The sequence below is a fragment of the Trifolium pratense genome, linkage group LG5, assembly GCF_020283565.1.
Source record: "Trifolium pratense cultivar HEN17-A07 linkage group LG5, ARS_RC_1.1, whole genome shotgun sequence".
NCBI classification, from domain to species: Eukaryota; Viridiplantae; Streptophyta; class Magnoliopsida; order Fabales; family Fabaceae; genus Trifolium; species Trifolium pratense.
The window spans coordinates 16,742,669-16,764,871 of record NC_060063.1 but is presented as its reverse complement, the minus strand read 5'-3'; the positions used below and the strand labels follow the sequence as shown (position 1 = coordinate 16,764,871).

General features: G+C 32.9%; 2 protein-coding genes across 2 annotated transcripts; both read right to left on the bottom strand.

Moving 5' to 3' along the window:
- Positions 1-2,935: 2,935 nt before the first annotated feature.
- LOC123886128 lies at positions 2,936-5,587 on the bottom strand. Its single transcript, XM_045935468.1, has 5 exons — positions 5,074-5,587; positions 4,637-4,969; positions 4,309-4,541; positions 3,903-4,198; positions 2,936-3,647 (listed from the first exon to the last, which is right to left on the bottom strand). Exons 1-5 carry the CDS (start codon positions 5,585-5,587, stop codon positions 2,936-2,938), a joined length of 2,088 nt encoding a protein of 695 aa, XP_045791424.1.
- Positions 5,588-9,480: 3,893 nt separating this feature from the next.
- Positions 9,481-12,191, bottom strand: LOC123885270 (60S ribosomal protein L7-2-like). Its single transcript, XM_045934548.1, has 7 exons — positions 12,054-12,191; positions 11,773-11,953; positions 11,581-11,678; positions 11,272-11,329; positions 10,305-10,384; positions 10,115-10,217; positions 9,481-9,876 (listed from the first exon to the last, which is right to left on the bottom strand). Exons 2-7 carry the CDS (start codon positions 11,950-11,952, stop codon positions 9,661-9,663), a joined length of 735 nt encoding a protein of 244 aa, XP_045790504.1. The 5' UTR covers position 11,953; positions 12,054-12,191; the 3' UTR covers positions 9,481-9,660.
- Positions 12,192-22,203: the final 10,012 nt, after the last annotated feature.

Below are 22,203 nucleotides of genomic sequence, written 5' to 3'. Positions count from 1 at the left end.
GGGGATGTTACTGGTTCTCCTTGGGGGGAGGTTTGCCAAACCGGTGGCCAGAATCTCATTTAAGACGTAAACCTTTGAGGCGTTTAATGGCGTGAGGTCTTCATTGGCGGGATGATTCCTGAATTCTCTTCTGAGCGGTTGGCGGTAGGGCTTCCCATGATGCCTTTGCCATGGGTCTCCTTGGTGGCCCCCTGATTTTGGTCGTGGGTGCTCGGGCGCTCTAGCGGCACGGCCCACGTATTCCTTCTCCTTAACGTCTCTTTGCCTTTTCTCGGCGTTACTTTCTTCGCCCTTAATATAACACTCCGCCCTCTTGTTCACCTCTTGCATCGACGAGGCTGGCTTTTGGGCTAAGGACTCATTGAAATGTCCCGCTCTTAGCCCATTGTGGAAGGCTGCCACGAACATCTCCTGATTTGGATTTGAGACTTTGATGGTGGCTTCGCTAAATCTGGCGAGGAAGTTACGCAATGACTCGCCATGGTTTTGGCGGATGGAGAAAAGACTGGTTGATGTGACTTTAACGTGTTTCGATCCAGCGAACTGGTGAATAAATTTTTTATGAAAGTCAGCATAACTCTCAATTGAGTTTCTTGGAAGGTTCATGTACCAACGCAGGGCGACATCCTTGAAGGTGCCGGCTAGTAATTTACACTTTAGATGTTCCGGAGCATTGATTATGGCAGTTTGTGTCCCAATTGCCATCAGGTGCTCCCTTGGATCCGTCTTTCCGTCGAAGGTAGGAAGGTGAGGAACCTTGATTGTTTCCACCACTTGGGCATCCCACAAGTGCTGTGCTAAGGGTTGTACGTCCATGACGCCCTCTCCCTCCTCCTCCTCCAAAATCAATTTTGCTCTTTCTTTCTCATTAGTTCTTTCGGCTTCGATGGCCGCAATCTGAGTTTGTAAGCGCCGAATCTCTACGACGGCGGCTTGCAGGGTGTTAACGTTAGAGTTGTCGTGGTTTTCGTGTTCTCCAGCCATGTGAAGATGTTTGATTTTTCGTCTAGTTGCTGTGATAGGCTGGGATCAAATGATTTTACCGCAGCCCCACGGTGGGCGCCAAAATGTTCTGGTAAAAAACAAGGGGGTTTGTGTTATTGATCAAATGGTGTGATTACACTCAGTTCAATCCCAACAACCCTGGGAGTTTTATAAGTCAGAATTCGTGCCTTTACAAATGAAAGTGAGGAGCTATTTATAGAGCTTCTAGTCTTCTTCTCCAAGCAAGGGCTCCTAAAAATCCGATCTTCAGCGCCTTTTCCGGTGGTGCAGCGTGAAAGTAGGAATAAAACCTTGGTCTCCAAGCCATGGCAGTTTCAAGGAGTTGGTTTCTTCATTCCCAAGTTAATCGCTAAGGCAGAGAAGGATGAAGATATTTTGTTATCGTACGTAAATCCATCTTATGGGCGGTATCCTTCATTGTCTACCTCGCCCAGGCCTTATATCGCCAAATGGACACCTAGAGTTTAATTGTTTTGGGCCTGTTTCCTTTCTCATATTAATTGGGCTAGTTTGATTTTGCCTTTAAGCCCATTGCCCAGTCCACGTGACATAACATGGAATACAAGACAAAGAAGACTGCGCTAAAGTTACTCTTCCTGCAAAAGAGAGATTATTAGCTTTCCAAGTAGATAATTTCTTTCGCATTTTATCAATAATAAAAGTATAAGAATTGCGAGAAATTCGTTGATGTATCATAGGGGCACCTAGATACATTCCTAGATCACGAGTTTGCTCAATTCCTAGACCATGACTAAGCATAGTAGCAGCAGAATCAACAATATTCCTAGAGAAGAAAACTTTAGATTTATTAAAGTTAATTTTCTGACCAGAATTTAAGCAAAATCTATCTAGAGTATCTTTGATAAGAATGACTTGATCCATATTTGCTTCAGCCACCAGGACTAAATCACTACAAGAAAACAACCATTTATTGGCGGCCAAAAGACCTCAAGAAGAGGCAAAAACCGCCAGAAAGTGAAGATTTAGTGGCGGCCACGTTACGCCAGTAAATAAGGTGTCGGTAACGTTCTTGGTGGCCCAAGTCGTCGAAAACCATCCTGGCAAAATTTATTGGCGGCCTAGACCGCCACAAGCCAGCAACGGTCACTTCAAGGACCACAGGAGGTACTGGCGGCCTAGACCGCCGCTAACATGTTGTGTCACTAATTAGAGACGGCCTGAGCCGCCACTAAAGCTTGGTCGATTTTTAAAATAAAAACGTTTTTAATTAATTATTTTGTTGTTTTAAAATATTAATTTCTTTTAAAAACCATTTTATTTTATTTAAATATAAAATTTAATAGTTTTAATTATTTTGTTTATATTTATTTTAAAAAACCGTTTTTTTATTTAATTTAAAAATAAGATATAATTATTTTAAAAAACTGGGTAGTGTCTGACTTTGGAGTTATTTAGACTAAGCTCCCAACCACGGCAACCGGCGAACCATTCATGAGTCTCTAAATAAAGAACAGAAAAACTTGCATAAAAACAAGAGTGAAGAAGAACAAGAGTGAAATGATAAAGAGTTAGAGAATATTTAGAGAGATGTTGGAGAAATTTTAGATAGAGAATGGATTGTGGAAATGAGAGTTGTGAAGTGAATGAAAATATATATAGATGGGGAAGCCAACGTCGAAAGTTGTGTCTTGGAGCTTATTGGCGGTCAAAGCCGCCACAAAGTCCAAAGACGACAACAACGACTATTTTTTTTAAAATTCCCAACACATTTGTGGCGGCCAAGGCCGACAGTAACTGCTGGGCAGTTTTCAAAGCGTGAACGGCTTCTTTTTTTTTTGAATTCTAGGAAGTTTCTGGCGGCCTGGACCGCCACTACTAGAAAAGCAACTTTTTGGCGGCCAGGACCGCCGGTAAATTTGACGATAATCATTTAAATAATAGTTTTTTAGTTTGTGGCGGTTTTTTATACTTATTGGGGGCTTAGGCCGCCAGAAACGTATAGAGGGCCTAAACCGCCAGTAATTTTCGTCAGTAAATGGTTGTTTTCTTGTAGTGAATCATCGGCAAAACAGATATGAGAAAGTTTAGGACCTCCCCCTTTACCAAAATATAATGGTTTCCATCTACCTTCATTTACCCTATCCTGAATAAAATGATTCAATCTTTCTAAAGCAAGAACAAAAAGATAAGGGGAAAGAGGATCTCCCTGTCTAAGCCCTCTAGAGGAATTAAAACTAGAAGTGGGTTCTCCATTCCAGTTTATACTCATAGAGGCGGATGAAATACAATGTTGGATCAATTCTCGAATATTATTAGGGATATTTAGAAGAACCAGCATTTCTTTGATGAAGCTCCACTCGATCCGATCATATGCCTTCTCCATATCAATTTTTAGAATCATGAATCCTTTTTTTCCATGCATCTGATTCAAACTATGTATAGCTTCCTGCAAAACAAGAATATTATCATTAGTACTTCTACTTGGAATAAAACTACTTTGATTATTAGAAATAACATAAGGAAGGATAAATCTAATTCTCTGAGCCACCACTTTAGTTACAACTTTGTAAATAACATTGCAAAGAGCAATAGGACGTAATTGTGTAACTTTAACTGATTCATTACACTTAGGGATCAAAGTAATGAGTGTTTGATTCACTTCTTTGATCTTGCTTGGGTTGCTAAAACAATCAGAAACAAATTTTGTAATTGAGGTTCCAACAATATCTCATTTGCTCTTAAAGAATAAAGGATGAAATCCATCGGGTCCTGGGGACTTGTAACTTTTCATACTAAATAAAACTTTACGAACTTCTTGAGAGGTAACAATAGAGCCAATATGCTCAAAGTCTCCTTCTCTAATGGCAGGGAATGTAAAAATAGTTGTGAAACTTGAGTTGTTCAGCCCCTAGCTTGTGTAGAGGCTATTATAAAACTCCACAACATGTTGTTTCAACGTATTTTCATCATAAATCCAACTATCCTCATTTTCTTGGAGAGTCACAATTTTGTTTTGGCGTCTTCTCACTAAGGTAGATTGATGAAAGTAACGAGTATTGTTATCATCCAAGGTTATCCATTTACTCCTCGCTTGTTGAAACCAATAGTTTTCCTCTTGTTGAGTAATTTGGCGATACTCCTCCCAAAGGTCAGCTTTAAGGTGAATAAGGCGATCATTAGGACCATCATGAAGGGCCCTATTTATACCCTCCAACCTTCTGAGGATACGCTCCTTACGTTTGAAAATATTCCAAAAACTTGTTTGTTCCAACTTTTGAGATTTGTAGATGTGCGGTTCATATTATCTCGCCAATCAGATGAGATATACTAAGAATTTCTCACTTGATTATCAAAATCTGGGTGGTCAAGCCAAGACCTTAAAAATTTAAAATAATTATTTTTGCGACATCTCGTTGTATCAGGTTGGGGTCGAAACCAAAGCCCACAATGATCTGAACTCGAGAGTGGGAGATGGACATTTGAGCTTGAGGGAAAAATTTGTTGCCAAGCAGAGTTGCAAACCACACGATCAAGTCTTTCGTGAAGGTTACCGCGATGAAAGGTGAACGGATGACCTGCAAAGTCAAGATCAAAAAGATTGCAATCAAAGAGACAAGAAGCAACAGAGCGGTTATTTATAGGAGCACCGCCGATTTTTTTCCTCTCATACAGAACAGTATTAAAAAATCTCTAGCTAAACACCACGGCCCTGAAATTGAAGCACTAAGAGTGCGAATTTCTTGCCAAGTAAATTCTCTAAGACCTGCATTAGGACTCGCATACACAATAGTTAAAAACCAAAAATTAATAGCATCCAACTGCACTTTAAGATGAATAAAATACTGAGATGTAGACATCACAGTGATGCTAGGACAATTGTCTTTCCAAAGGCACCAAATCCCACCTAAGAAACCATTAGCTTCAACTCTGGTGCCATTTGGTATGCCCATCTTTTTTATAACATTATCAGCAGTAATACCACTAATTCTAGGTTCAAGTAAAGCTATAAAATTAAAATAATGGATACGCATATAATCTCTTATTAGAGAGTGGAAATTGCGACCACCCGCTCCTCTACAATTCCAAATAAGACCATTCATTTAGAACCATCTTCATTTGTGGTGGGAGACTTTGTCCCTTGTTTCACTTCTTTGGCTGGACTATTTAAATCCATATCCATAGCATTTTTCATTGTCTCCTCTTCACGAGAGCACTCCTTCGCTGTTTTATTCAGCCTTTCGGCAAGTTCCATTAATGCTTTATCCGGTGTAAAAACCTGTGTCATGAATGGATTGTTAGTAAAATTTTGAAAATTAGGATCTTCCCTATGTTGTTTTTCTATGCTTCTCATAATCTCCAAAATTTGTTGTTCTTCCATCTTCATCTCTTGGCTAGTTTGAACAATTTTCTTGCTCTCTACACTTGAGGGATGTTTTGTCGCTCCCTTAACTGCATATTTTCCCACTGGTTTTTTCTTAATTGTGTTATGCGTGGTGATTTTTATTTCCCGCTTTTGCGTGTTTTTGCCTCCTGTATTGTTCCGGACTCGTTCAGTAGTAGCATGTGCGCGTTCATTCGGTTGAAAACAAGCTTTTACTGCACTGTCATTTGAAGAGTGCATTTTGGAGGAATTAATTTCCTTATTTTTCTCTTGAGGTAAGTGCTTGTCACTTGATTTGATCTTCTAAGTGACTTTCCAGTTGTTAATTAATCCCGTAAAAAATTATAAAGTTAACTAATTACTATTTTTTCTTTTGCAATGGTAGCTCAAACTATTAATTTTGGTAAAACATTTTTCTAGATAGATTTAATTTATTTTGTGTGTAAATTTTTCATATTTTTGTAAACTGTGTTAATTTTAAGTGGTTTTCAATAAAACTTGCTTGTTAAAAAAAATGCTAACTAGATAAAAGATTTTTTAAAACAAAATATTTTTAAAGGTAAAAATGTAAAATGATCTGCTCCCCCGCTTGAGGTTCCATATACGCCACTGTCGACTATAAATATATATATAAAAATATTTGTGACATTTCATAATAATATACATCTTGAATATCATATACAAAATAAAAAATAAAATTTGATGAGATGATTTTAATTATTTAATTCTTCTCAAACTATGATTGATTAAATCATATATTTCCAATGCCAAATATTATCGCCAATTTTAAAATGTACGTGTGTGTGGACACATATACATATACGTAAACATACTTGAAGATTGGTATATGTTCAGAAAACCTTTGCTAATCAAAAATATTTGAGTACACGTTATTGTTTCCGACAAAGTTCCAATGACGTAACAGTTAGATTTTTATGATATGAATTTCAGTTAGATTTTTATGATATAAACTAGTAATAGATCCGTGCTATCGCAATAGTCGTAACGTTACGCTGATATTTTTTGCAGTTACACTTTGCTAATTAAAATTGAAACAATAATAATTTATTTAATCAGTATTATGAATCAGTAGTATAATTTGTCTCATGTATGATAGTTATTCAAGTTTATGATAGTTAAAATTTATGTCGGTTAGAATTGCCCCATATATCATAGTTAGTTTGAAATTCATATTAGTTAGAATTTATCCCGTATAAAATAGTTTTTTTATGAAATTTTTATTAGTTATAACTTGTGTCGCATATGATAATTATTTTGAATTTTTTATCAGTGATAATTTATCTCGTATACGATAGTTCAAATTTAGGCATCATAATTTATCCCGTGTAAAAGAGTTTTTTTAAATTTTTTATTATTTATAACTTGTCTCACATATGATAATTATTTTGAATTTTTTATCAATGATATTTTGTCTCATATACGATAGTTAAAATATTTGTTTAGAGACATTCAATTGAATAGAATTTTGAATAAGTGAAGAGAGGGAAAAAAAATTGAATTTGAAATTTGGTGTCATACATTGGAAACCGAAATTGGAAGAAGTTAAAATAGTCAAAACCAGTGATGTTACATGTCATATGGTTCATTTATAACTTGAAGTGTCATTTTCATGTGGTTGGCTTAGATGGTTTGGTCCAATCTCAATGATACCTTTCTTTTTCACTTACAAAAATGTCATATGGCTTAGATGGCTTGGTTAGTTTTGTACTTTTAGTTTAGTTACCAAATTTTTGGACACCAATTGCTCTTACTTTGAACACATGACAGCATCTTAAATAAGGGCAATTGAGAGTTTTCCAAAACAATCAACTTTCTTATATAGATTAGATTTCACGCCTTAATACAAAAGAATACATTAAAGATTATCGCTTTTGAAAGCATGGAAGTTCGAGAGATAGAGAGGAGTAAGGAAGACAATGTTCGTGAGATAAATTATTCAACTTTCCGATACCGAAGCCAGCAAGAATTTGAGCCAAATATTATCACGGTATTACCAATTTTCTTTCTATATCTTATGAAAGTATCGGTGAATATGTTTATTTTCTATAACTTGCGATTATTCTCTGCTGACTGATTGGTTTTTAACTTACAACGCATTGAGACAATTTTATTGGTACTCGAGTCTTTTCAAGCCACCTTTATTATTATTATTATCCTTGTTTAACCACTTTGACAGTAAATAAATATATATATATATATATATATATATATATATATATATATATATATATATATATATATATATATATATATATATTTCCTTTCGGTGACAAACCACATAATAAGTCTAAGACCTGAAAAATAAATACTCCTATGTTTACACTCCTTGGAGTTAGGTAGAAATTTTAGTTATCTTGTCTTGGCATCATTATATGTTTGGGGTTCTCATGGGAGTAACAACATCTAAGTTTGAGGTAGTATACAAGAGAATTGTCACAAAAAAAAAAAAAAAAAGAGACAAAATTCGTCAAAAAAATTAAAAAATATTATGTCTCTTCAAAAAATAAAATAAAATAAAATAAAAAAGAGCAAAAGAGCAAAATTTGTGATAGACAAGGACCACAAAAAGACACACCACGTTATTTCAAAGAAAACATTTCTCTTGTATAATATATTATCAAAGGTATACAGGTAAAAGGTTGCACACTTAAGAAAGAGTAGTAATACCTAACTCCACTTTTAGCCTACATTCCCAAATATATCCCACACATTTACACAAGTCACGTTACGATCCTTAAAGACCTCCAAAAATGCGTGTTTGTTTTTAACTTTGATTGGTTACTTAGAATATTTTCAAGCCTATGGTAAAATGACATGTTACACGTTGATTGAGAGAACAACCTTTCAATATTAATGAGCGGATATTGTACTTGCTATTATTGACGTCTCTTGAGCCAAGTGTTGATTGAGCATAATCGTTGCAGTGAAGATCAGTGGTACATTACGGACAAAAGACAAGGTTGCGAAATTCCTATCATCTAAGTTTAATTGTTAATTCACTGACGATTTTGTTTGACAGACGTGTTATTTGAGGACAAGCAACAATTTAAGTTTGGGGTTGTGATGACAAGAATTTATATGATGTACTTAGTTAGTTTTTAAGTTAGTTTTTATTAGTTTTAGTAGTTTTCAAGACCAAAACGCAAGCAAAACACCTAAGGAACAAAGTTACATGACCAAGAAATAACGAGTAAAAGAAAATACATCAAAAAGAGCAAAAATTAAAGAAATTTGATCAATGATTGTGCCACAATAGAGATGCATCATGCCACGATGGACAGGTTATTTATTTGAAGAAAATCTGTGAAATTTGTGAATAAAATCTGAGCCATTGTGCCACGATAATTGGCATCGTGCCACAATACAACATTGTGAGACATAATGCCACAATGGGAAAGTCAAAGTCCAAGAAAAAAAGCTATAAATAGAGTCATTCACCAATCACCACAACAATTAAATATCTCAAAACACTCAAAGCTATAAGCAGTTGAAACAACTTATGCAAATAAATAAATTTTTATGTATTATTATAAATTTCAAAATTTGTCAAAGTAGTTTATGATAAAAATAGCTTATCAAAATACAATTTTCAATAGTGGGAACTTATAAAATAGTATAAAATGTAATTTATATTGCGTAAGTTATTTGCATAAACCATGAGTACTAAAAAAGTATGATTATTTACGCATTTGGATATGTCATAACTCATAAGGTTCAAACGGTTAGAAATTTTCTTTGTAAAATCCTTAATTTAATTGGACATTACAAATTTCATTTTCATATATCATACAACTTTAAAGGAATGCTAGAGGACCAAGAACAGCTTTGCATTGTGGGTTTGATATCAGTTTAATTGTCAATGGCAATTATAGGGTTCATCCTGACATCATAGATAGTAAAGAACAACAGTATTACATTAGCTTGGTCCTTGTTTGAAACCGGAAAGCTAAGGTAAGGTAGCCATCGGTTATATTGCAACTGCGACAGCTTGACCAACTAGGAACACATGTGCCATTGGTTATCTAATTTGTGTTATCATTGCAAAACAAAAACACAGTGAAAGGTTTGTTTAAGAGAAAACATAACTAAGGATCATCTCATACATGAAGCAATAAGCAACAAAACTGAATAATTAAAACCTTTCACTGCAATGCAGCCAGTGAACTAAATATCTCGGATAAGTTCACCATTCAAAATAGCACCATAAAAATCTTGTAAAACAAAACTGGAATTAACAAATACAATGTCTTAAGCTGGATAAATAATCTTAAACAACTCCGATATTCAAAAACCTAATTCATCCTTCTAATGAGTTCATTGATTTTGTCCTCCCTGTTTCCAGCGTCGCCGCCTTCAACGTAATGGTTTCTCTTCTTCTTCAAACCACCCAAAGGAGCTTTCAGCTTGAAAGGCCATAGAAAGTTGTTTGCCTCTCTGAAGTGAGGTCCAACGGTCAAGATCTCATGAATCAGATCTTCAATGCAAATAATGTCGTGTTTCCCAAGAACCTGCAATTGAATATTATGTCAGACAGCAACACAAACATTCAACAATAAGATGAAGAAAAACACAACACAGGACATCAAAAGCTCGAAAAATCACACATTAGACAGTCAAAAAATCTGAACTGTCTTGTCAAGTATAAACAACTCGCATTTTGACTTTAGCAAATTGAGTAAAATACAAAGTCGGAATTAGGAGTGACTGATATTGTGTGAATGCATGAAATCCAAATAAAAGACAGACCTGTTCAATGATAGAGTTGTCGGTCAAAGGAATTCTCTGCCTATCAACCTTTCCATAGCCTCTCTTGTAGATCAATTCCCGGACACTCTTCAGATTAGGATACCTGGAATAAATTGGCAATTATTAAGAACCCAAGCTGTGTACAAATGACCAGTGGTAATATGAACTTATAATTTGAGATTTGGGATACCCGTATGTAACATAAGGCTCTACCCTGTGAAGCATGTTCACAGTGGCTTTGTTAACTTTGAGAAACACACCATTGAAGACCTGCATTCAAAAGAAATGAAAGAATAAGGCTACACTAATATATAGCATGGACTCTAGCAGATAGATTTGATGAAATGGACAAAAGAGATTCAGAAGCCAAAAAATAGACACATCACAACTTAACTCTAAGCTAAAATTCAACATCTTTATCCAGAAAAAAGAGAATGTCAGGGATGGGGATCTAAATCACTTGGTTATAATCGGTCGAACAAGTATCTATTCTATAAAAAGATTAGTAGTCAAGTGCAAGGTTATCGTGCATGCAAACCATAACTAGTATCAAATAATTAGTATAGACACACAAAGAATATAAAAAAGATCATAAGTCAATGCATAAGGTCTTACATATTAACTTATATTCATTTCAATAATATGTATCATATACACATGTACAACCTAAATAACACAAATAAGCAAAAACAACTTTAACCTCTCTCATGTATTAAACATTTAGATTTAGATAGTGGAGTAATTTTGCAGAGCTTATTATTTACTAGTTTATCACACAAAATAAACAATAACATATTGTTGGATACACTTAGCCAATAGCTGAAAGCCTAATTCAACAAGCTCAGCATTTTAACTTGTATGCTTCCTAGAATAACTCAATAAATAACACGTAAATCAGAAGTGCATTGCATGATATCTGAAACAACATATTCAATAACAGAACTAATCACTTAAACACTTGCAAAGTGCATCCACAATCGCAGCACATTCGAATACATGGTAACAAAACAAGTATATATATATATATATGTTTTCCTATATACCAAATGTGAAACACAGCAACAACACAAGTTTATATGTTTTTCTATGAAGTAAAAACGAACATGTGACTATAACTTTATAACTTTAAATGGTACGCAAATAGCCCTAATCTTTACCTGTCTCAAACGCAACAGCTGCAAAATCTTCCTTGATTTTGGGTCCATACCATTGATACTGAAATTATAAATATTAAAAAGTCCCCATTAATAAAAACAACAATAAAAAATGACCCACAAAACATAGTATACATAGATAAGTAATAGTGTACAACAAATTTTCTAGTCCTACCAAAAATTCACATTTTTCTAATACTTTATATAAATTGAATTAAAAAACTAAATAAACCACAGTTTTGTAACATTTTTCAGTCCTTAAAAAAAATGAAATCACCCAAGTAGTTTACTATAATTAAAAAGATAAATTACCCTCTGATCCTGACAATGAACAAAAGCTTAGCTTCAGGATTAACATAAAATCCACCCTTAAGCTTAGCTTCACGTTTCAAGCTAATCAACTCCTTTTGCTGAAAGGAAATTAAACAAAAATAATCAATTAACTATACAAATAAATGATTAAATGAAATTAACTTAAAACTAATTTGCTTAAAATTACAAAACCTGATCATGATATTCCTTATCATACTGTTTAGCTCTACTCCAACTGAGTTTCCTTGTTTCAGATCTCTTCTTCTTGGCTACTGCTTGTTCCTGTTTCTTCACCAAAGCCCATTCTTCATTCCTTTTCTGCTTCTTCAAAACGGATTCAGGAACAACGGTTTTCACTTCCTCTTTGGCCATTCTACATAAACAATGAAATTGATTTTGATTAACGAAATGAAAATCGGAAAATGAAAATGAAAATCGATCGAAATTTCAGAGAGAGAGAGAGAATTACTCACTGGTTGTTGTGATGGTGAACGGCGGAGGAAGATGAATGCGGAATGAAATTGGAGTGTGATTTATGGTTTTAGGGTTTTCTTATTCTTATGGATTTGTGTTGTGGGTTTGTGGGCTTTTGGGTTTTGTATTGGGCTTTTATGAATCTATTGTAGGTTACTACTTTTCTACTATCCACATCCCCTCTTTTTGCATTTACAACAAATATATATAAGAGAAGTGATTGCAATTCAAGGTTCAAATGCTTGGACTAAGGTTCAAAGTTACATTTTCAACTAAATACTAGATTCGTGCATCTGCACGGGTCAATTGATTTTTATTTGATATTTGAATTTGTCAATATATTAATGTAGAAAATTAATTTAAAATTAAATATTTAAAAATTTGTTATATAATATTGTTAAAATATAAATGAAATTATTGTGTTATTTATTTCTTGTAAACCTATTTATTCAATTTTTTATGTTTTAGTGACAAATAATGATCCCATGTATATTCTTAATAAAAAATTAGAAATTTTGTTAGGAATATTTAGTGTAATTTAGTAAGTTTGATACTAATTAACTTAATTATATTATTATTAACGGTTAGTAGTAAACTTTGTAGTAATATTGTTTATGTTTCGTTTATAAAAAAAAAAATTATGTTTCTTTTTTTATAGAGTAATTTTTTTTATTCCTATTTTAATACGGTTTCTTCTTTTTTTTCTATATTCTTTCAATAATTTTTTTTATTGACTAAATTTTCTATACTTTTTATTGTTTTCTTTTCTTCCTATTATAGATTGTTCTGTTTTGTTCCTATCAATGATCTATTTTGTTCCTATTTTTAAGCATATCATCTTTCTATATTTTTTTAATTTACTACCTCCGTCCCTAATTATAAGACATGTTTGACCATTGCACGTACGCCAATACACAATTTTGATCGCTAATATCTTTAATTGTATATTAGTAAAAATTATAAAAATTTAATATTTTGAAAATACTCATCAAAACAAATTGAACAATATCTTATATGCTAATATTTACATTTATATATTATTTAAAAAATACGGTCAAAACAAGATAAATCAATAGTACATTTTTGTCAAATAGTGTCTTATAATTAGGGACAGAGATAGTATTTTTTAGTGAAATTACAATGAAGGATATAAAACTTGCAACGTGGTTAAAAGTAATAAGGATAAATTAGTAACTCTAATGATAATTGATTTTAATATATTAGTAATAGATATATATTTTTAAACAATACATAAATAAAAATAAATAATAAATTGGTTAATATTTATAGTTTTACACTATTAAAAAGATTCTTACAAAAAAAAAAAAACTAGTAAAAAGATTAAATGTTACTCCGTATATATATGTATTAGATATAAAAGTTGAACTTAAACTCATTATCAAAAAAAAAAAGTTGAACTCAAACCAAATTAAAAATTGCATTATAACTAAGTTCAACAACATAATATCCTGAGTATTACATTCAGAGTATTACATTTAGTTAAAACACATATTGAATGTTACGGTTTACGCGTTATTATTAACTTAAATAATTAAATGACAAACATTAAGAGTATTACATTTAATTAAAACATATACCATATGCATGCACAATTCATGTATTAGCAGTTTAGAAAACAAACAAAATATCATATATTCAAGCTGAATTTTATACCTTTCTATCCTCTCCATTATATACCCAAATCATTCAATTGAGATTTTCTATGTTAATAAAAAATAGTGATATGTAGATGTAAATAAGGTGTTGAATGAATTTTGGGGTGTGTATGTTTTGGATTCCAAACCAAAGGAATGAGCCTAGACCATCAAAATGGAAGTTACAATTTAAGACAACTGAGCAGTGCCATTGGTCTTATATATTTCAGGGACTTGGATTGGATCGCGATACGGGATTTTCGCTTTATGGCCTCCAGGTTGTGGTAAAACACTAATAGCCAAAGTTGTTGCCAATGAGGCAGGAGCTAATTTCATTTATATTAAGGTCGTCTAAATATTCCTTCCATTTCTCATTAGTTTTGGCTTATAGGATGTTGTTTTGTCTCAAATGATGAATTAATTTTGAATAATTGCCTTCTTTGGTTTTTTAGGGTCCTGAGCTTCTAAATAAATTTGTTGGAGAAAGCGAGCGTGAAGTTCGAAAATTATTTTATCGTGCAAGGGCATGTGCACCATGTATACTTTTTTTTGACGAGGTTTGTAGTTCTCTCTTAACAAAAAAGCAAGCAAAAATTCCTTTATAAAATGTCGGAAAAGTTGTAATACATAAATGATCCATTTGTCCTAGGTTCTCAAGCTGGGTTAGTTTATTATGTCAAGAATAATGACAGTGAAAATTGGTATACTGTGGTAAAAGTCAAATCAAGAAATGTATTTGATTTTCCACAAGATGAAGATGACTCAAAGCCGTATCAATTGAATGAGTTCAACAATACATATATAGCAGGTGAAGCTTCATCAGTGGACCAAGTTGAGATTCTAAATAGAGTTGATATAGATGGAACATACTTAGATGAACATATTGTTAGCCAAGAAGAGAAGCTCAAAGAATCAGACGATGCAAGTGACTTTGATACTGATGATGATTATGAAGATGAATCTTCTACATACGGGGATGATTATGTAGAGAATGTAGACTCTGACTTAGAATAAAATGATGTTTTTAGTACTATTGCTTATGTAATATATTTTGCTTAATTTTATCTAATTAAATAATTGAATTTTATCTTAGAATAAAAGAATTGGATGATTCTATTCCTATACCTGTGAATGGCAGTCTGAATAAATTCTTTGTAGTGGCATATTGTGGCATTGTGGTTGTATCTCAAAATCCATATCACGTTGAGTGTGGATCTGCAGAAATTGTTATGAATTTCTACTTGCAGTCAGCTTAGCCATACGTTTTTTGGACCAGAGGGATTCAGTCTATTATTAAGTGTCGTACTGCAGATGTGATTATTCTGGAGCTAGTATGCTTGCTTGCCTGGGCATGGAACAAAAAGATTAAGGATTGAATCTTTCTTTTATGCAGTTTGGCAGACGCATGTCTGTATTCAGTTTTTTTTTTTTTCTGTTATGCAGGATTGTAGAGAGGTGCTGGTGCGCAACTTGCTTGAAGTCGTCCGGTGTTTATTTTCATCTCAGTTGAGCTAGTATGAGGTAGGTGAACTTATATTTATTTTTCCTGTTTTCCTTGGCATAACTTATGCCTCAAGATCAATAAAATTTTCTTTCTTTTGCTGTTAAAAAAAAAGTAAGCATTACCTCTGAGGTAATATATTAATTCTTTATCTTTTAATTATTCCAACACTTTGTAAAATAATTGAGATTGATATTTCCAAACATCAAAATGACAATAAAAATTAAGAGTGCCAAAATTCTATTTGATGGAAAAAAATTATGATTTCATTATCCAAAAATAAAAAAATATATGATTTAGATTGGCTGTTCAAAAAAAAATTCTCTTTAGAAAAAAACATTTTTTCAAGAATTTAGATTTAGATATCTCTTTAGAAATTTTAGGATTAGTTTGTTGTTTTTAAAATATATGATTTAGAAGTTTGTTATTTAATGATTTAGATATCTTTTAATATAACAATCTCATGAGAGTCTTCTCCATATAAATATATCTCACAAAGTTCCGCAATACAAAAAGATAAAAAAAAAAAATCATATTAAGAAAGCGCCGGAGGAATCAGATCATTAAGCCCTTTTAATTTCTTTCAAAATCAGATAAATTAGCGATTATATTGTTTATCGACGGGTTAGTGCAAGCTTTGATTTTGCTGTGTTTTTGCTTGATCAGTTTTGGTTAAATGTTTGATTGAATGAATCATCTCTTTATGAGGTTTGTTAGGAACTAGTCTTTAAACCCGTGCTATCGCACGGATGTATTTTATATTTTTTTTGAAACCATTTTAATTTTTTTTACTAACATTGTCTTTAAGTGCTAACTATTCATGTGACCCAATAAATAAACTCAACCCATCAATCGTTAGTTGGTTCAGTGATGATTGACGCTGAACTTGATAGGGAGAACCACGGTTCGATCCCCCGCAACTGCGATCGAAAAATGGCTGGAACCACTTAATGCCAGAACTGACCACCGAACCAGATTAAACTGGTGGTGAAAGGAAAAAAAAAACCCAACCCCATCATACATGATAATTCAGCAACAATACATAGAAATGATTACTCTTGCTTAGCATGCCAATACATTATAAATACAACCATGAGAAACTGAATATTTTATTCAAATTTTCTGAAAAACTTCATGTTACACAACATCTACGGTCGACGTCTTTGTTTTCTCATTATCATGTGATAATAATTTGAAGGCTTAATTAGTAAAATGGTCCCTTAAAGACATTTTTTGTTTCACATTGGTCCCTTAAAGAAAAAAAAGACCAAATAGGTCCCTTAAAGAAAAAAAGGTCCGAATAGGTCCCTTAAAGATATCTCCGTTAATCAGTTTGAATAAAATATTTATAAAGTTCGTATCCGCAGGGATTGTTTCAATCTCGACAAAACAATTGAATTGTATTTAGGTCGTAAATATAAGGGGGTATGCTTGGCATATATTTGGTTTATAAAATAATTAAAATAAAAATTGCAATAAATTGACGAAGACTTTTTAATGGAGTGAAGCGATTAAGGATTGTTTCGAATCCTCTCTGTATCCCTATTTGGTACTCTAGGTTCTAATTCTCAACAACCAAACTCTAATAGTTACGATAATTTAACAAAATAGATTAAGTCCAATTCCTTGGCTCATGATCCCTTTTATCTAATAAAGTACCCTAATTCCTTAGGCGAAACTAATATTATCAAAAGCGTTATTGAACGTTAAATTCTCAATCATACCAACTAATTCTTTATTCCTAAAGCAATTACGATTGGCAAACAATTAATTTAGTTCTAGTAATAAAACCTAGGGTCAGTAGTGGATTATTTCTTGAAATCAATTCGATATTGGCCAAATAAAGAAAAGCATTAAACACAAAATTAACTGAATAACTATTAGTTTTGATTGCATAAATAAGAACACGTAGTTACATGGTTCAAATAGTTCTACAGAGAATCATCTAAAATCCCTAATCTGATGAGATTAGTTACTCATAATAATAATTGACATAACAATTAATAATAAATCAATGATAAAGCACCTTGAAATAAGACTAAGAATTCTTCTCTCCTTTTGGTCAAAGCCGTAATCCTTTTTTCTTCCCGTGATGCCTCTGCGTGAATAGTCCCCCTTAGGTTAAAAAGCTCATCTATATATATCCTCCCAAAGAACAATCACGTGCAATTAAAAAGGGATCCAGCCATTAGTGCACTGACACATCATCAAGGAATAAAGTAAAATGCTGTACGCGGCACTGTAGCACACGTTTTGATCTATCTGGCATTGGCAAAATCGCGCTGCGATTGAGATAAGTAGCCCCACGAAAAATACAGTAGCTCCAGACATAAAATGCTTCAAAACTTCCCATTTTTTCTAAGTATTTTTCTTCTTTTCAACTTTTGTCTTCAAACTTCTTGCTATGTCAATTTCTTTAAATATTCTTCTCTTTGACCATGAATTACTACTAAAAACTAATTAAAAACACTAAAATTGGAATTAAAATTAGCAAATGACTGTTGTCATCACAACCCCAAACTTGAACTGTTACTTGTCCTCAAGTGACATGTCTGTCAAAACAAAATTGTCAGGGAATTAACAAATTAATTTGAATGATAAAAATCTCATAAACCTTATTCTCTTCATCCGGCAATAGACCACCGGTCTTAACTTCAGTGATTTTGCTCAATCAACACTCTGGCTTCTAAGACTTCAATCAGATTAAGTCCAAATGACCATTCCACACGATGTCCAAAGTTCAACCTTATCTCTCACTCACCATTTCACTCAATTTGACAGGGTATTCACTCCATCAACATGCAAATGCTATTTTACCATAAGCTTGAAAAAATTCTAAATGTCAATCAAAGTAAATACATCACACACATTTTTGAGGTCTTAAGGGTTATAACTTGGCTTGGATAAATGGTGGGATAATTTTGGGAAAAGTAGGCTAAATTGGAGTTAGGTGTCCACTACTATTCCTTATTGAAAAATCACCATTATCGGGGCTCGCTTCATTGTTAATAAGGTACTTAGAGAACTTATCTTTCAAAAATTTTTTCTTTTTTTTTTGAAGACGCCACTATTTTTCATGATTAATGGCTCTTTATTATTATTTTTTTTAAGAAACTCCATTATTTTTGTGAGTCTCTATTATTCTCTTTTTTTTTTTTTTTTCAAGTTCTCTAGTACCCTACCCCAAACTTAAGATGTTGCTAATTCCAAAAGCAACCCCAAACGTAAAATGTTGCCATGACAAGAAAATTGAAAGCTTCTACCTAACTCCAAGGAGGGCAAACAAATAAAAAAATTTAGGTCTAAAAGGCTTATAATTTGGTATGTCACCGAAAGAAAAGGGAAATTTTTTTTTTAGGCTCAAAATGGTTTAGCAACGGATAAATAATAAACAGGGTAGCTTGAAAAAGGCTCAGAGTACCAAACAAATGTGCCTCTATGTGTGAAAATGTAAAACCAATCAACAGTAGAGAATAGTTGCAAGTTCTAGAAAATATACAAAGCATGGATACACTCATAAGATCTGAAAGGAAAAGTATACCATGGAATTTATTTGGCTCAATATGCTCACCAGCTGAGGTATCTGAAGATCGAACTAGTACACCGTGCAAAACTCCATCTTTCTTATTCGTCTCTTTGTCTCTTGAACCATCGCACTTTCATGAGCAGTCACACGTTAGTTATTCTTTTATGTGCAAGTCTAAGAGATTCTCATCATGCAAATTCAGGTGTTAACACACTGACAATTCTGAAAAGACATAAAAACATTCAACTTGATAATAAACAAAGTAACATAAGGATGAAACATAGGGGATTGTCAGCAAACAACAACCATGACTGACTCTTTTTTTTTTTTTTTTTTTTTGAAAAATTAAAGACTGAAAAAAAAAATAAAAAAAAAATAAAAACATATCTGATGGGTTGCCTCCCATTAAGCGCTTCTTTACAGTCATTAGCTTGACTCATCACCAATCGTTAGGGTGGCATATATGACAAAAAGAACACATCATCCTTCTTCTTCCTCTTGTTTGGTAGGAATTCCATGAACTTGACATAAAGAGTCAAGTGCTCCCATCCTCTAACAGCCAAGCCTTGGTAATATGTGCTCTTCCACTTTAGAGAAGAATAATGCTCCTTTTTCAAGTGACATTTCTTTTTACTTTCCATTGGTGGAGACTCATATGTCGCATAGAGATCAACATTCTTCACTCTTGAATTCTCTTTCATGCCATTATTTTTGTTTTTCGAATTTCCTTCTTCTACCACAATGGCATGATGTTTCATCTCCATCTCAACCAACTTCTCACACTTATTTGCCTTTTCAACAAGATTACCACATTCAACTTCAAATCCATCAAATGAACCTTGAATTGACCTCAAAAATTCATCCAAAATCTTTTCGAGTTGAGAGTTGAAATCAACCTTAATCTCTTGATGTTCTTCTTCCTTTAAGCAAGACTCCTCACAATAGCCATTGTGATGATTCACCCCGCAAAAATCACTTCTCACCTTCAATCTTGAAATCTTTGCATCCAACCTCTCTTGCTCATAAGATAGTAAACATAGTTGATAACAAATGATAGCTATTTCTTCGGAATCAACCAAACTATTATCAATCAATTTCATTGCTACAAAACTTGGAGAAATTTTTTAGTAGCAAAGCAAACTAAAGAAGACATAAAGAGAAGATTTTATATATACAAGAATAAAATGAAAATAACAAGAAAAATAAAATAAAAATCCTAAGTAAAATAAATTGTCTTGTCAAAATTAATCAACAATCCCCGGCAACGGCGCCAAAAACTTGATGACAAAATTAGCAAGTGTACTAACTTATCGTTAAGTAATAATATTTATAAAGTTCGTATCCGCATGGATTGTTTCAATCTCGACAAAACAATTGAATTGTATTTAGGTCGTAAATATAAGGGGGTATGCTTGGCATATATTTGGTTTATAAAATAATTAAAATAAAAATTGCAATAAATTGACGAAGACTTTTTAATGGAGTGAAGCGATTAAGGATTGTTTCGAATCCTCTCTGTATCCCTATTTGGTACTCTAGGTTCTAATTCTCAACAACCAAACTCTAATAGTTACGATAATTTAACAAAATAGATTAAGTCCAATTCCTTGGCTCATGATCCCTTTTATCTAATAAAGTACCCTAATTCCTTAGGCGAAACTAATATTATCAAAAGCGTTATTGAACGTTAAATTCTCAATCATACCAACTAATTCTTTATTCCTAAAGCAATTACGATTGGCAAACAATTAATTTAGTTCTAGTAATAAAACCTAGGGTCAGTAGTGGATTATTTCTTGAAATCAATTCGATATTGGCCAAATAAAGAAAAGCATTAAACACAAAATTAACTGAATAACTATTAGTTTTGATTGCATAAATAAGAACACGTAGTTACATGGTTCAAATAGTTCTACAGAGAATCATCTAAAATCCCTAATCTGATGAGATTAGTTACTCATAATAATAATTGACATAACAATTAATAATAAATCAATGATAAAGCACCTTGAAATAAGACTAAGAATTCTTCTCTCCTTTTGGTCAAAGCCGTAATCCTTTTTTCTTCCCGTGATGCCTCTGCGTGAATAGTCCCCCTTAGGTTAAAAAGCTCATCTATATATATCCTCCCAAAGAACAATCACGTGCAATTAAAAAGGGATCCAGCCATTAGTGCACTGACACATCATCAAGGAATAAAGTAAAATGCTGTACGCGGCACTGTAGCACACGTTTTGATCTATCTGGCATTGGCAAAATCGCGCTGCGATTGAGATAAGTAGCCCCACGAAAAATACAGTAGCTCCAGACATAAAATGCTTCAAAACTTCCCATTTTTTCTAAGTATTTTTCTTCTTTTCAACTTTTGTCTTCAAACTTCTTGCTATGTCAATTTCTTTAAATATTCTTCTCTTTGACCATGAATTACTACTAAAAACTAATTAAAAACACTAAAATTGGAATTAAAATTAGCAAATGACTGTTGTCATCACAACCCCAAACTTGAACTGTTACTTGTCCTCAAGTGACATGTCTGTCAAAACAAAATTGTCAGGGAATTAACAAATTAATTTGAATGATAAAAATCTCATAAACCTTATTCTCTTCATCCGGCAATAGACCACCGGTCTTAACTTCAGTGATTTTGCTCAATCAACACTCTGGCTTCTAAGACTTCAATCAGATTAAGTCCAAATGACCATTCCACACGATGTCCAAAGTTCAACCTTATCTCTCACTCACCATTTCACTCAATTTGACAGGGTATTCACTCCATCAACATGCAAATGCTATTTTACCATAAGCTTGAAAAAATTCTAAATGTCAATCAAAGTAAATACATCACACACATTTTTGAGGTCTTAAGGGTTATAACTTGGCTTGGATAAATGGTGGGATAATTTTGGGAAAAGTAGGCTAAATTGGAGTTAGGTGTCCACTACTATTCCTTATTGAAAAATCACCATTATCGGGGCTCGCTTCATTGTTAATAAGGTACTTAGAGAACTTATCTTTCAAAAAATTTTTCTTTTTTTTTTGAAGACGCCACTATTTTTCATGATTAATGGCTCTTTATTATTATTTTTTTTAAGAAACTCCATTATTTTTGTGAGTCTCTATTATTCTCTTTTTTTTTTTTTTTTCAAGTTCTCTAGTACCCTACCCCAAACTTAAGATGTTGCTAATTCCAAAAGCAACCCCAAACGTAAAATGTTGCCATGACAAGAAAATTGAAAGCTTCTACCTAACTCCAAGGAGGGCAAACAAATAAAAAAATTTAGGTCTAAAAGGCTTATAATTTGGTATGTCACCGAAAGAAAAGGGAAATTTTTTTTTTAGGCTCAAAATGGTTTAGCAACGGATAAATAATAAACAGGGTAGCTTGAAAAAGGCTCAGAGTACCAAACAAATGTGCCTCTATGTGTGAAAATGTAAAACCAATCAACAGTAGAGAATAGTTGCAAGTT

What these genes read in the sequence shown, in the direction of transcription:
- LOC123886128 (XM_045935468.1), bottom strand. Translation starts at nt 5,587, where the DNA reads ATGCACTCTTCAAATGACAGTGCAGTAAAAGCTTGTTTTCAACCGAAT. An exon ending in AGATTTTTTAATACTGTTCT is followed by an intron (nt 4,542 to 4,636) that starts GTATGAGAGGAA and finishes TTGACTTTGCAG; the next exon opens with GTCATCCGTTCACCTTTCAT. An exon ending in TTGAAACAACATGTTGTGGA is followed by an intron (nt 3,648 to 3,902) that starts GTTTTATAATAG and finishes TGATTGTTTTAG; the next exon opens with CAACCCAAGCAAGATCAAAG.
- LOC123885270 (XM_045934548.1), bottom strand. Translation starts at nt 11,952, where the DNA reads ATGGCCAAAGAGGAAGTGAAAACCGTTGTTCCTGAATCCGTTTTGAAG. An exon ending in ATAAGGAATATCATGATCAG is followed by an intron (nt 11,679 to 11,772) that starts GTTTTGTAATTT and finishes ATTTCCTTTCAG; the next exon opens with CAAAAGGAGTTGATTAGCTT. An exon ending in ACAACTCTATCATTGAACAG is followed by an intron (nt 9,877 to 10,114) that starts GTCTGTCTTTTA and finishes ATTCAATTGCAG; the next exon opens with GTTCTTGGGAAACACGACAT.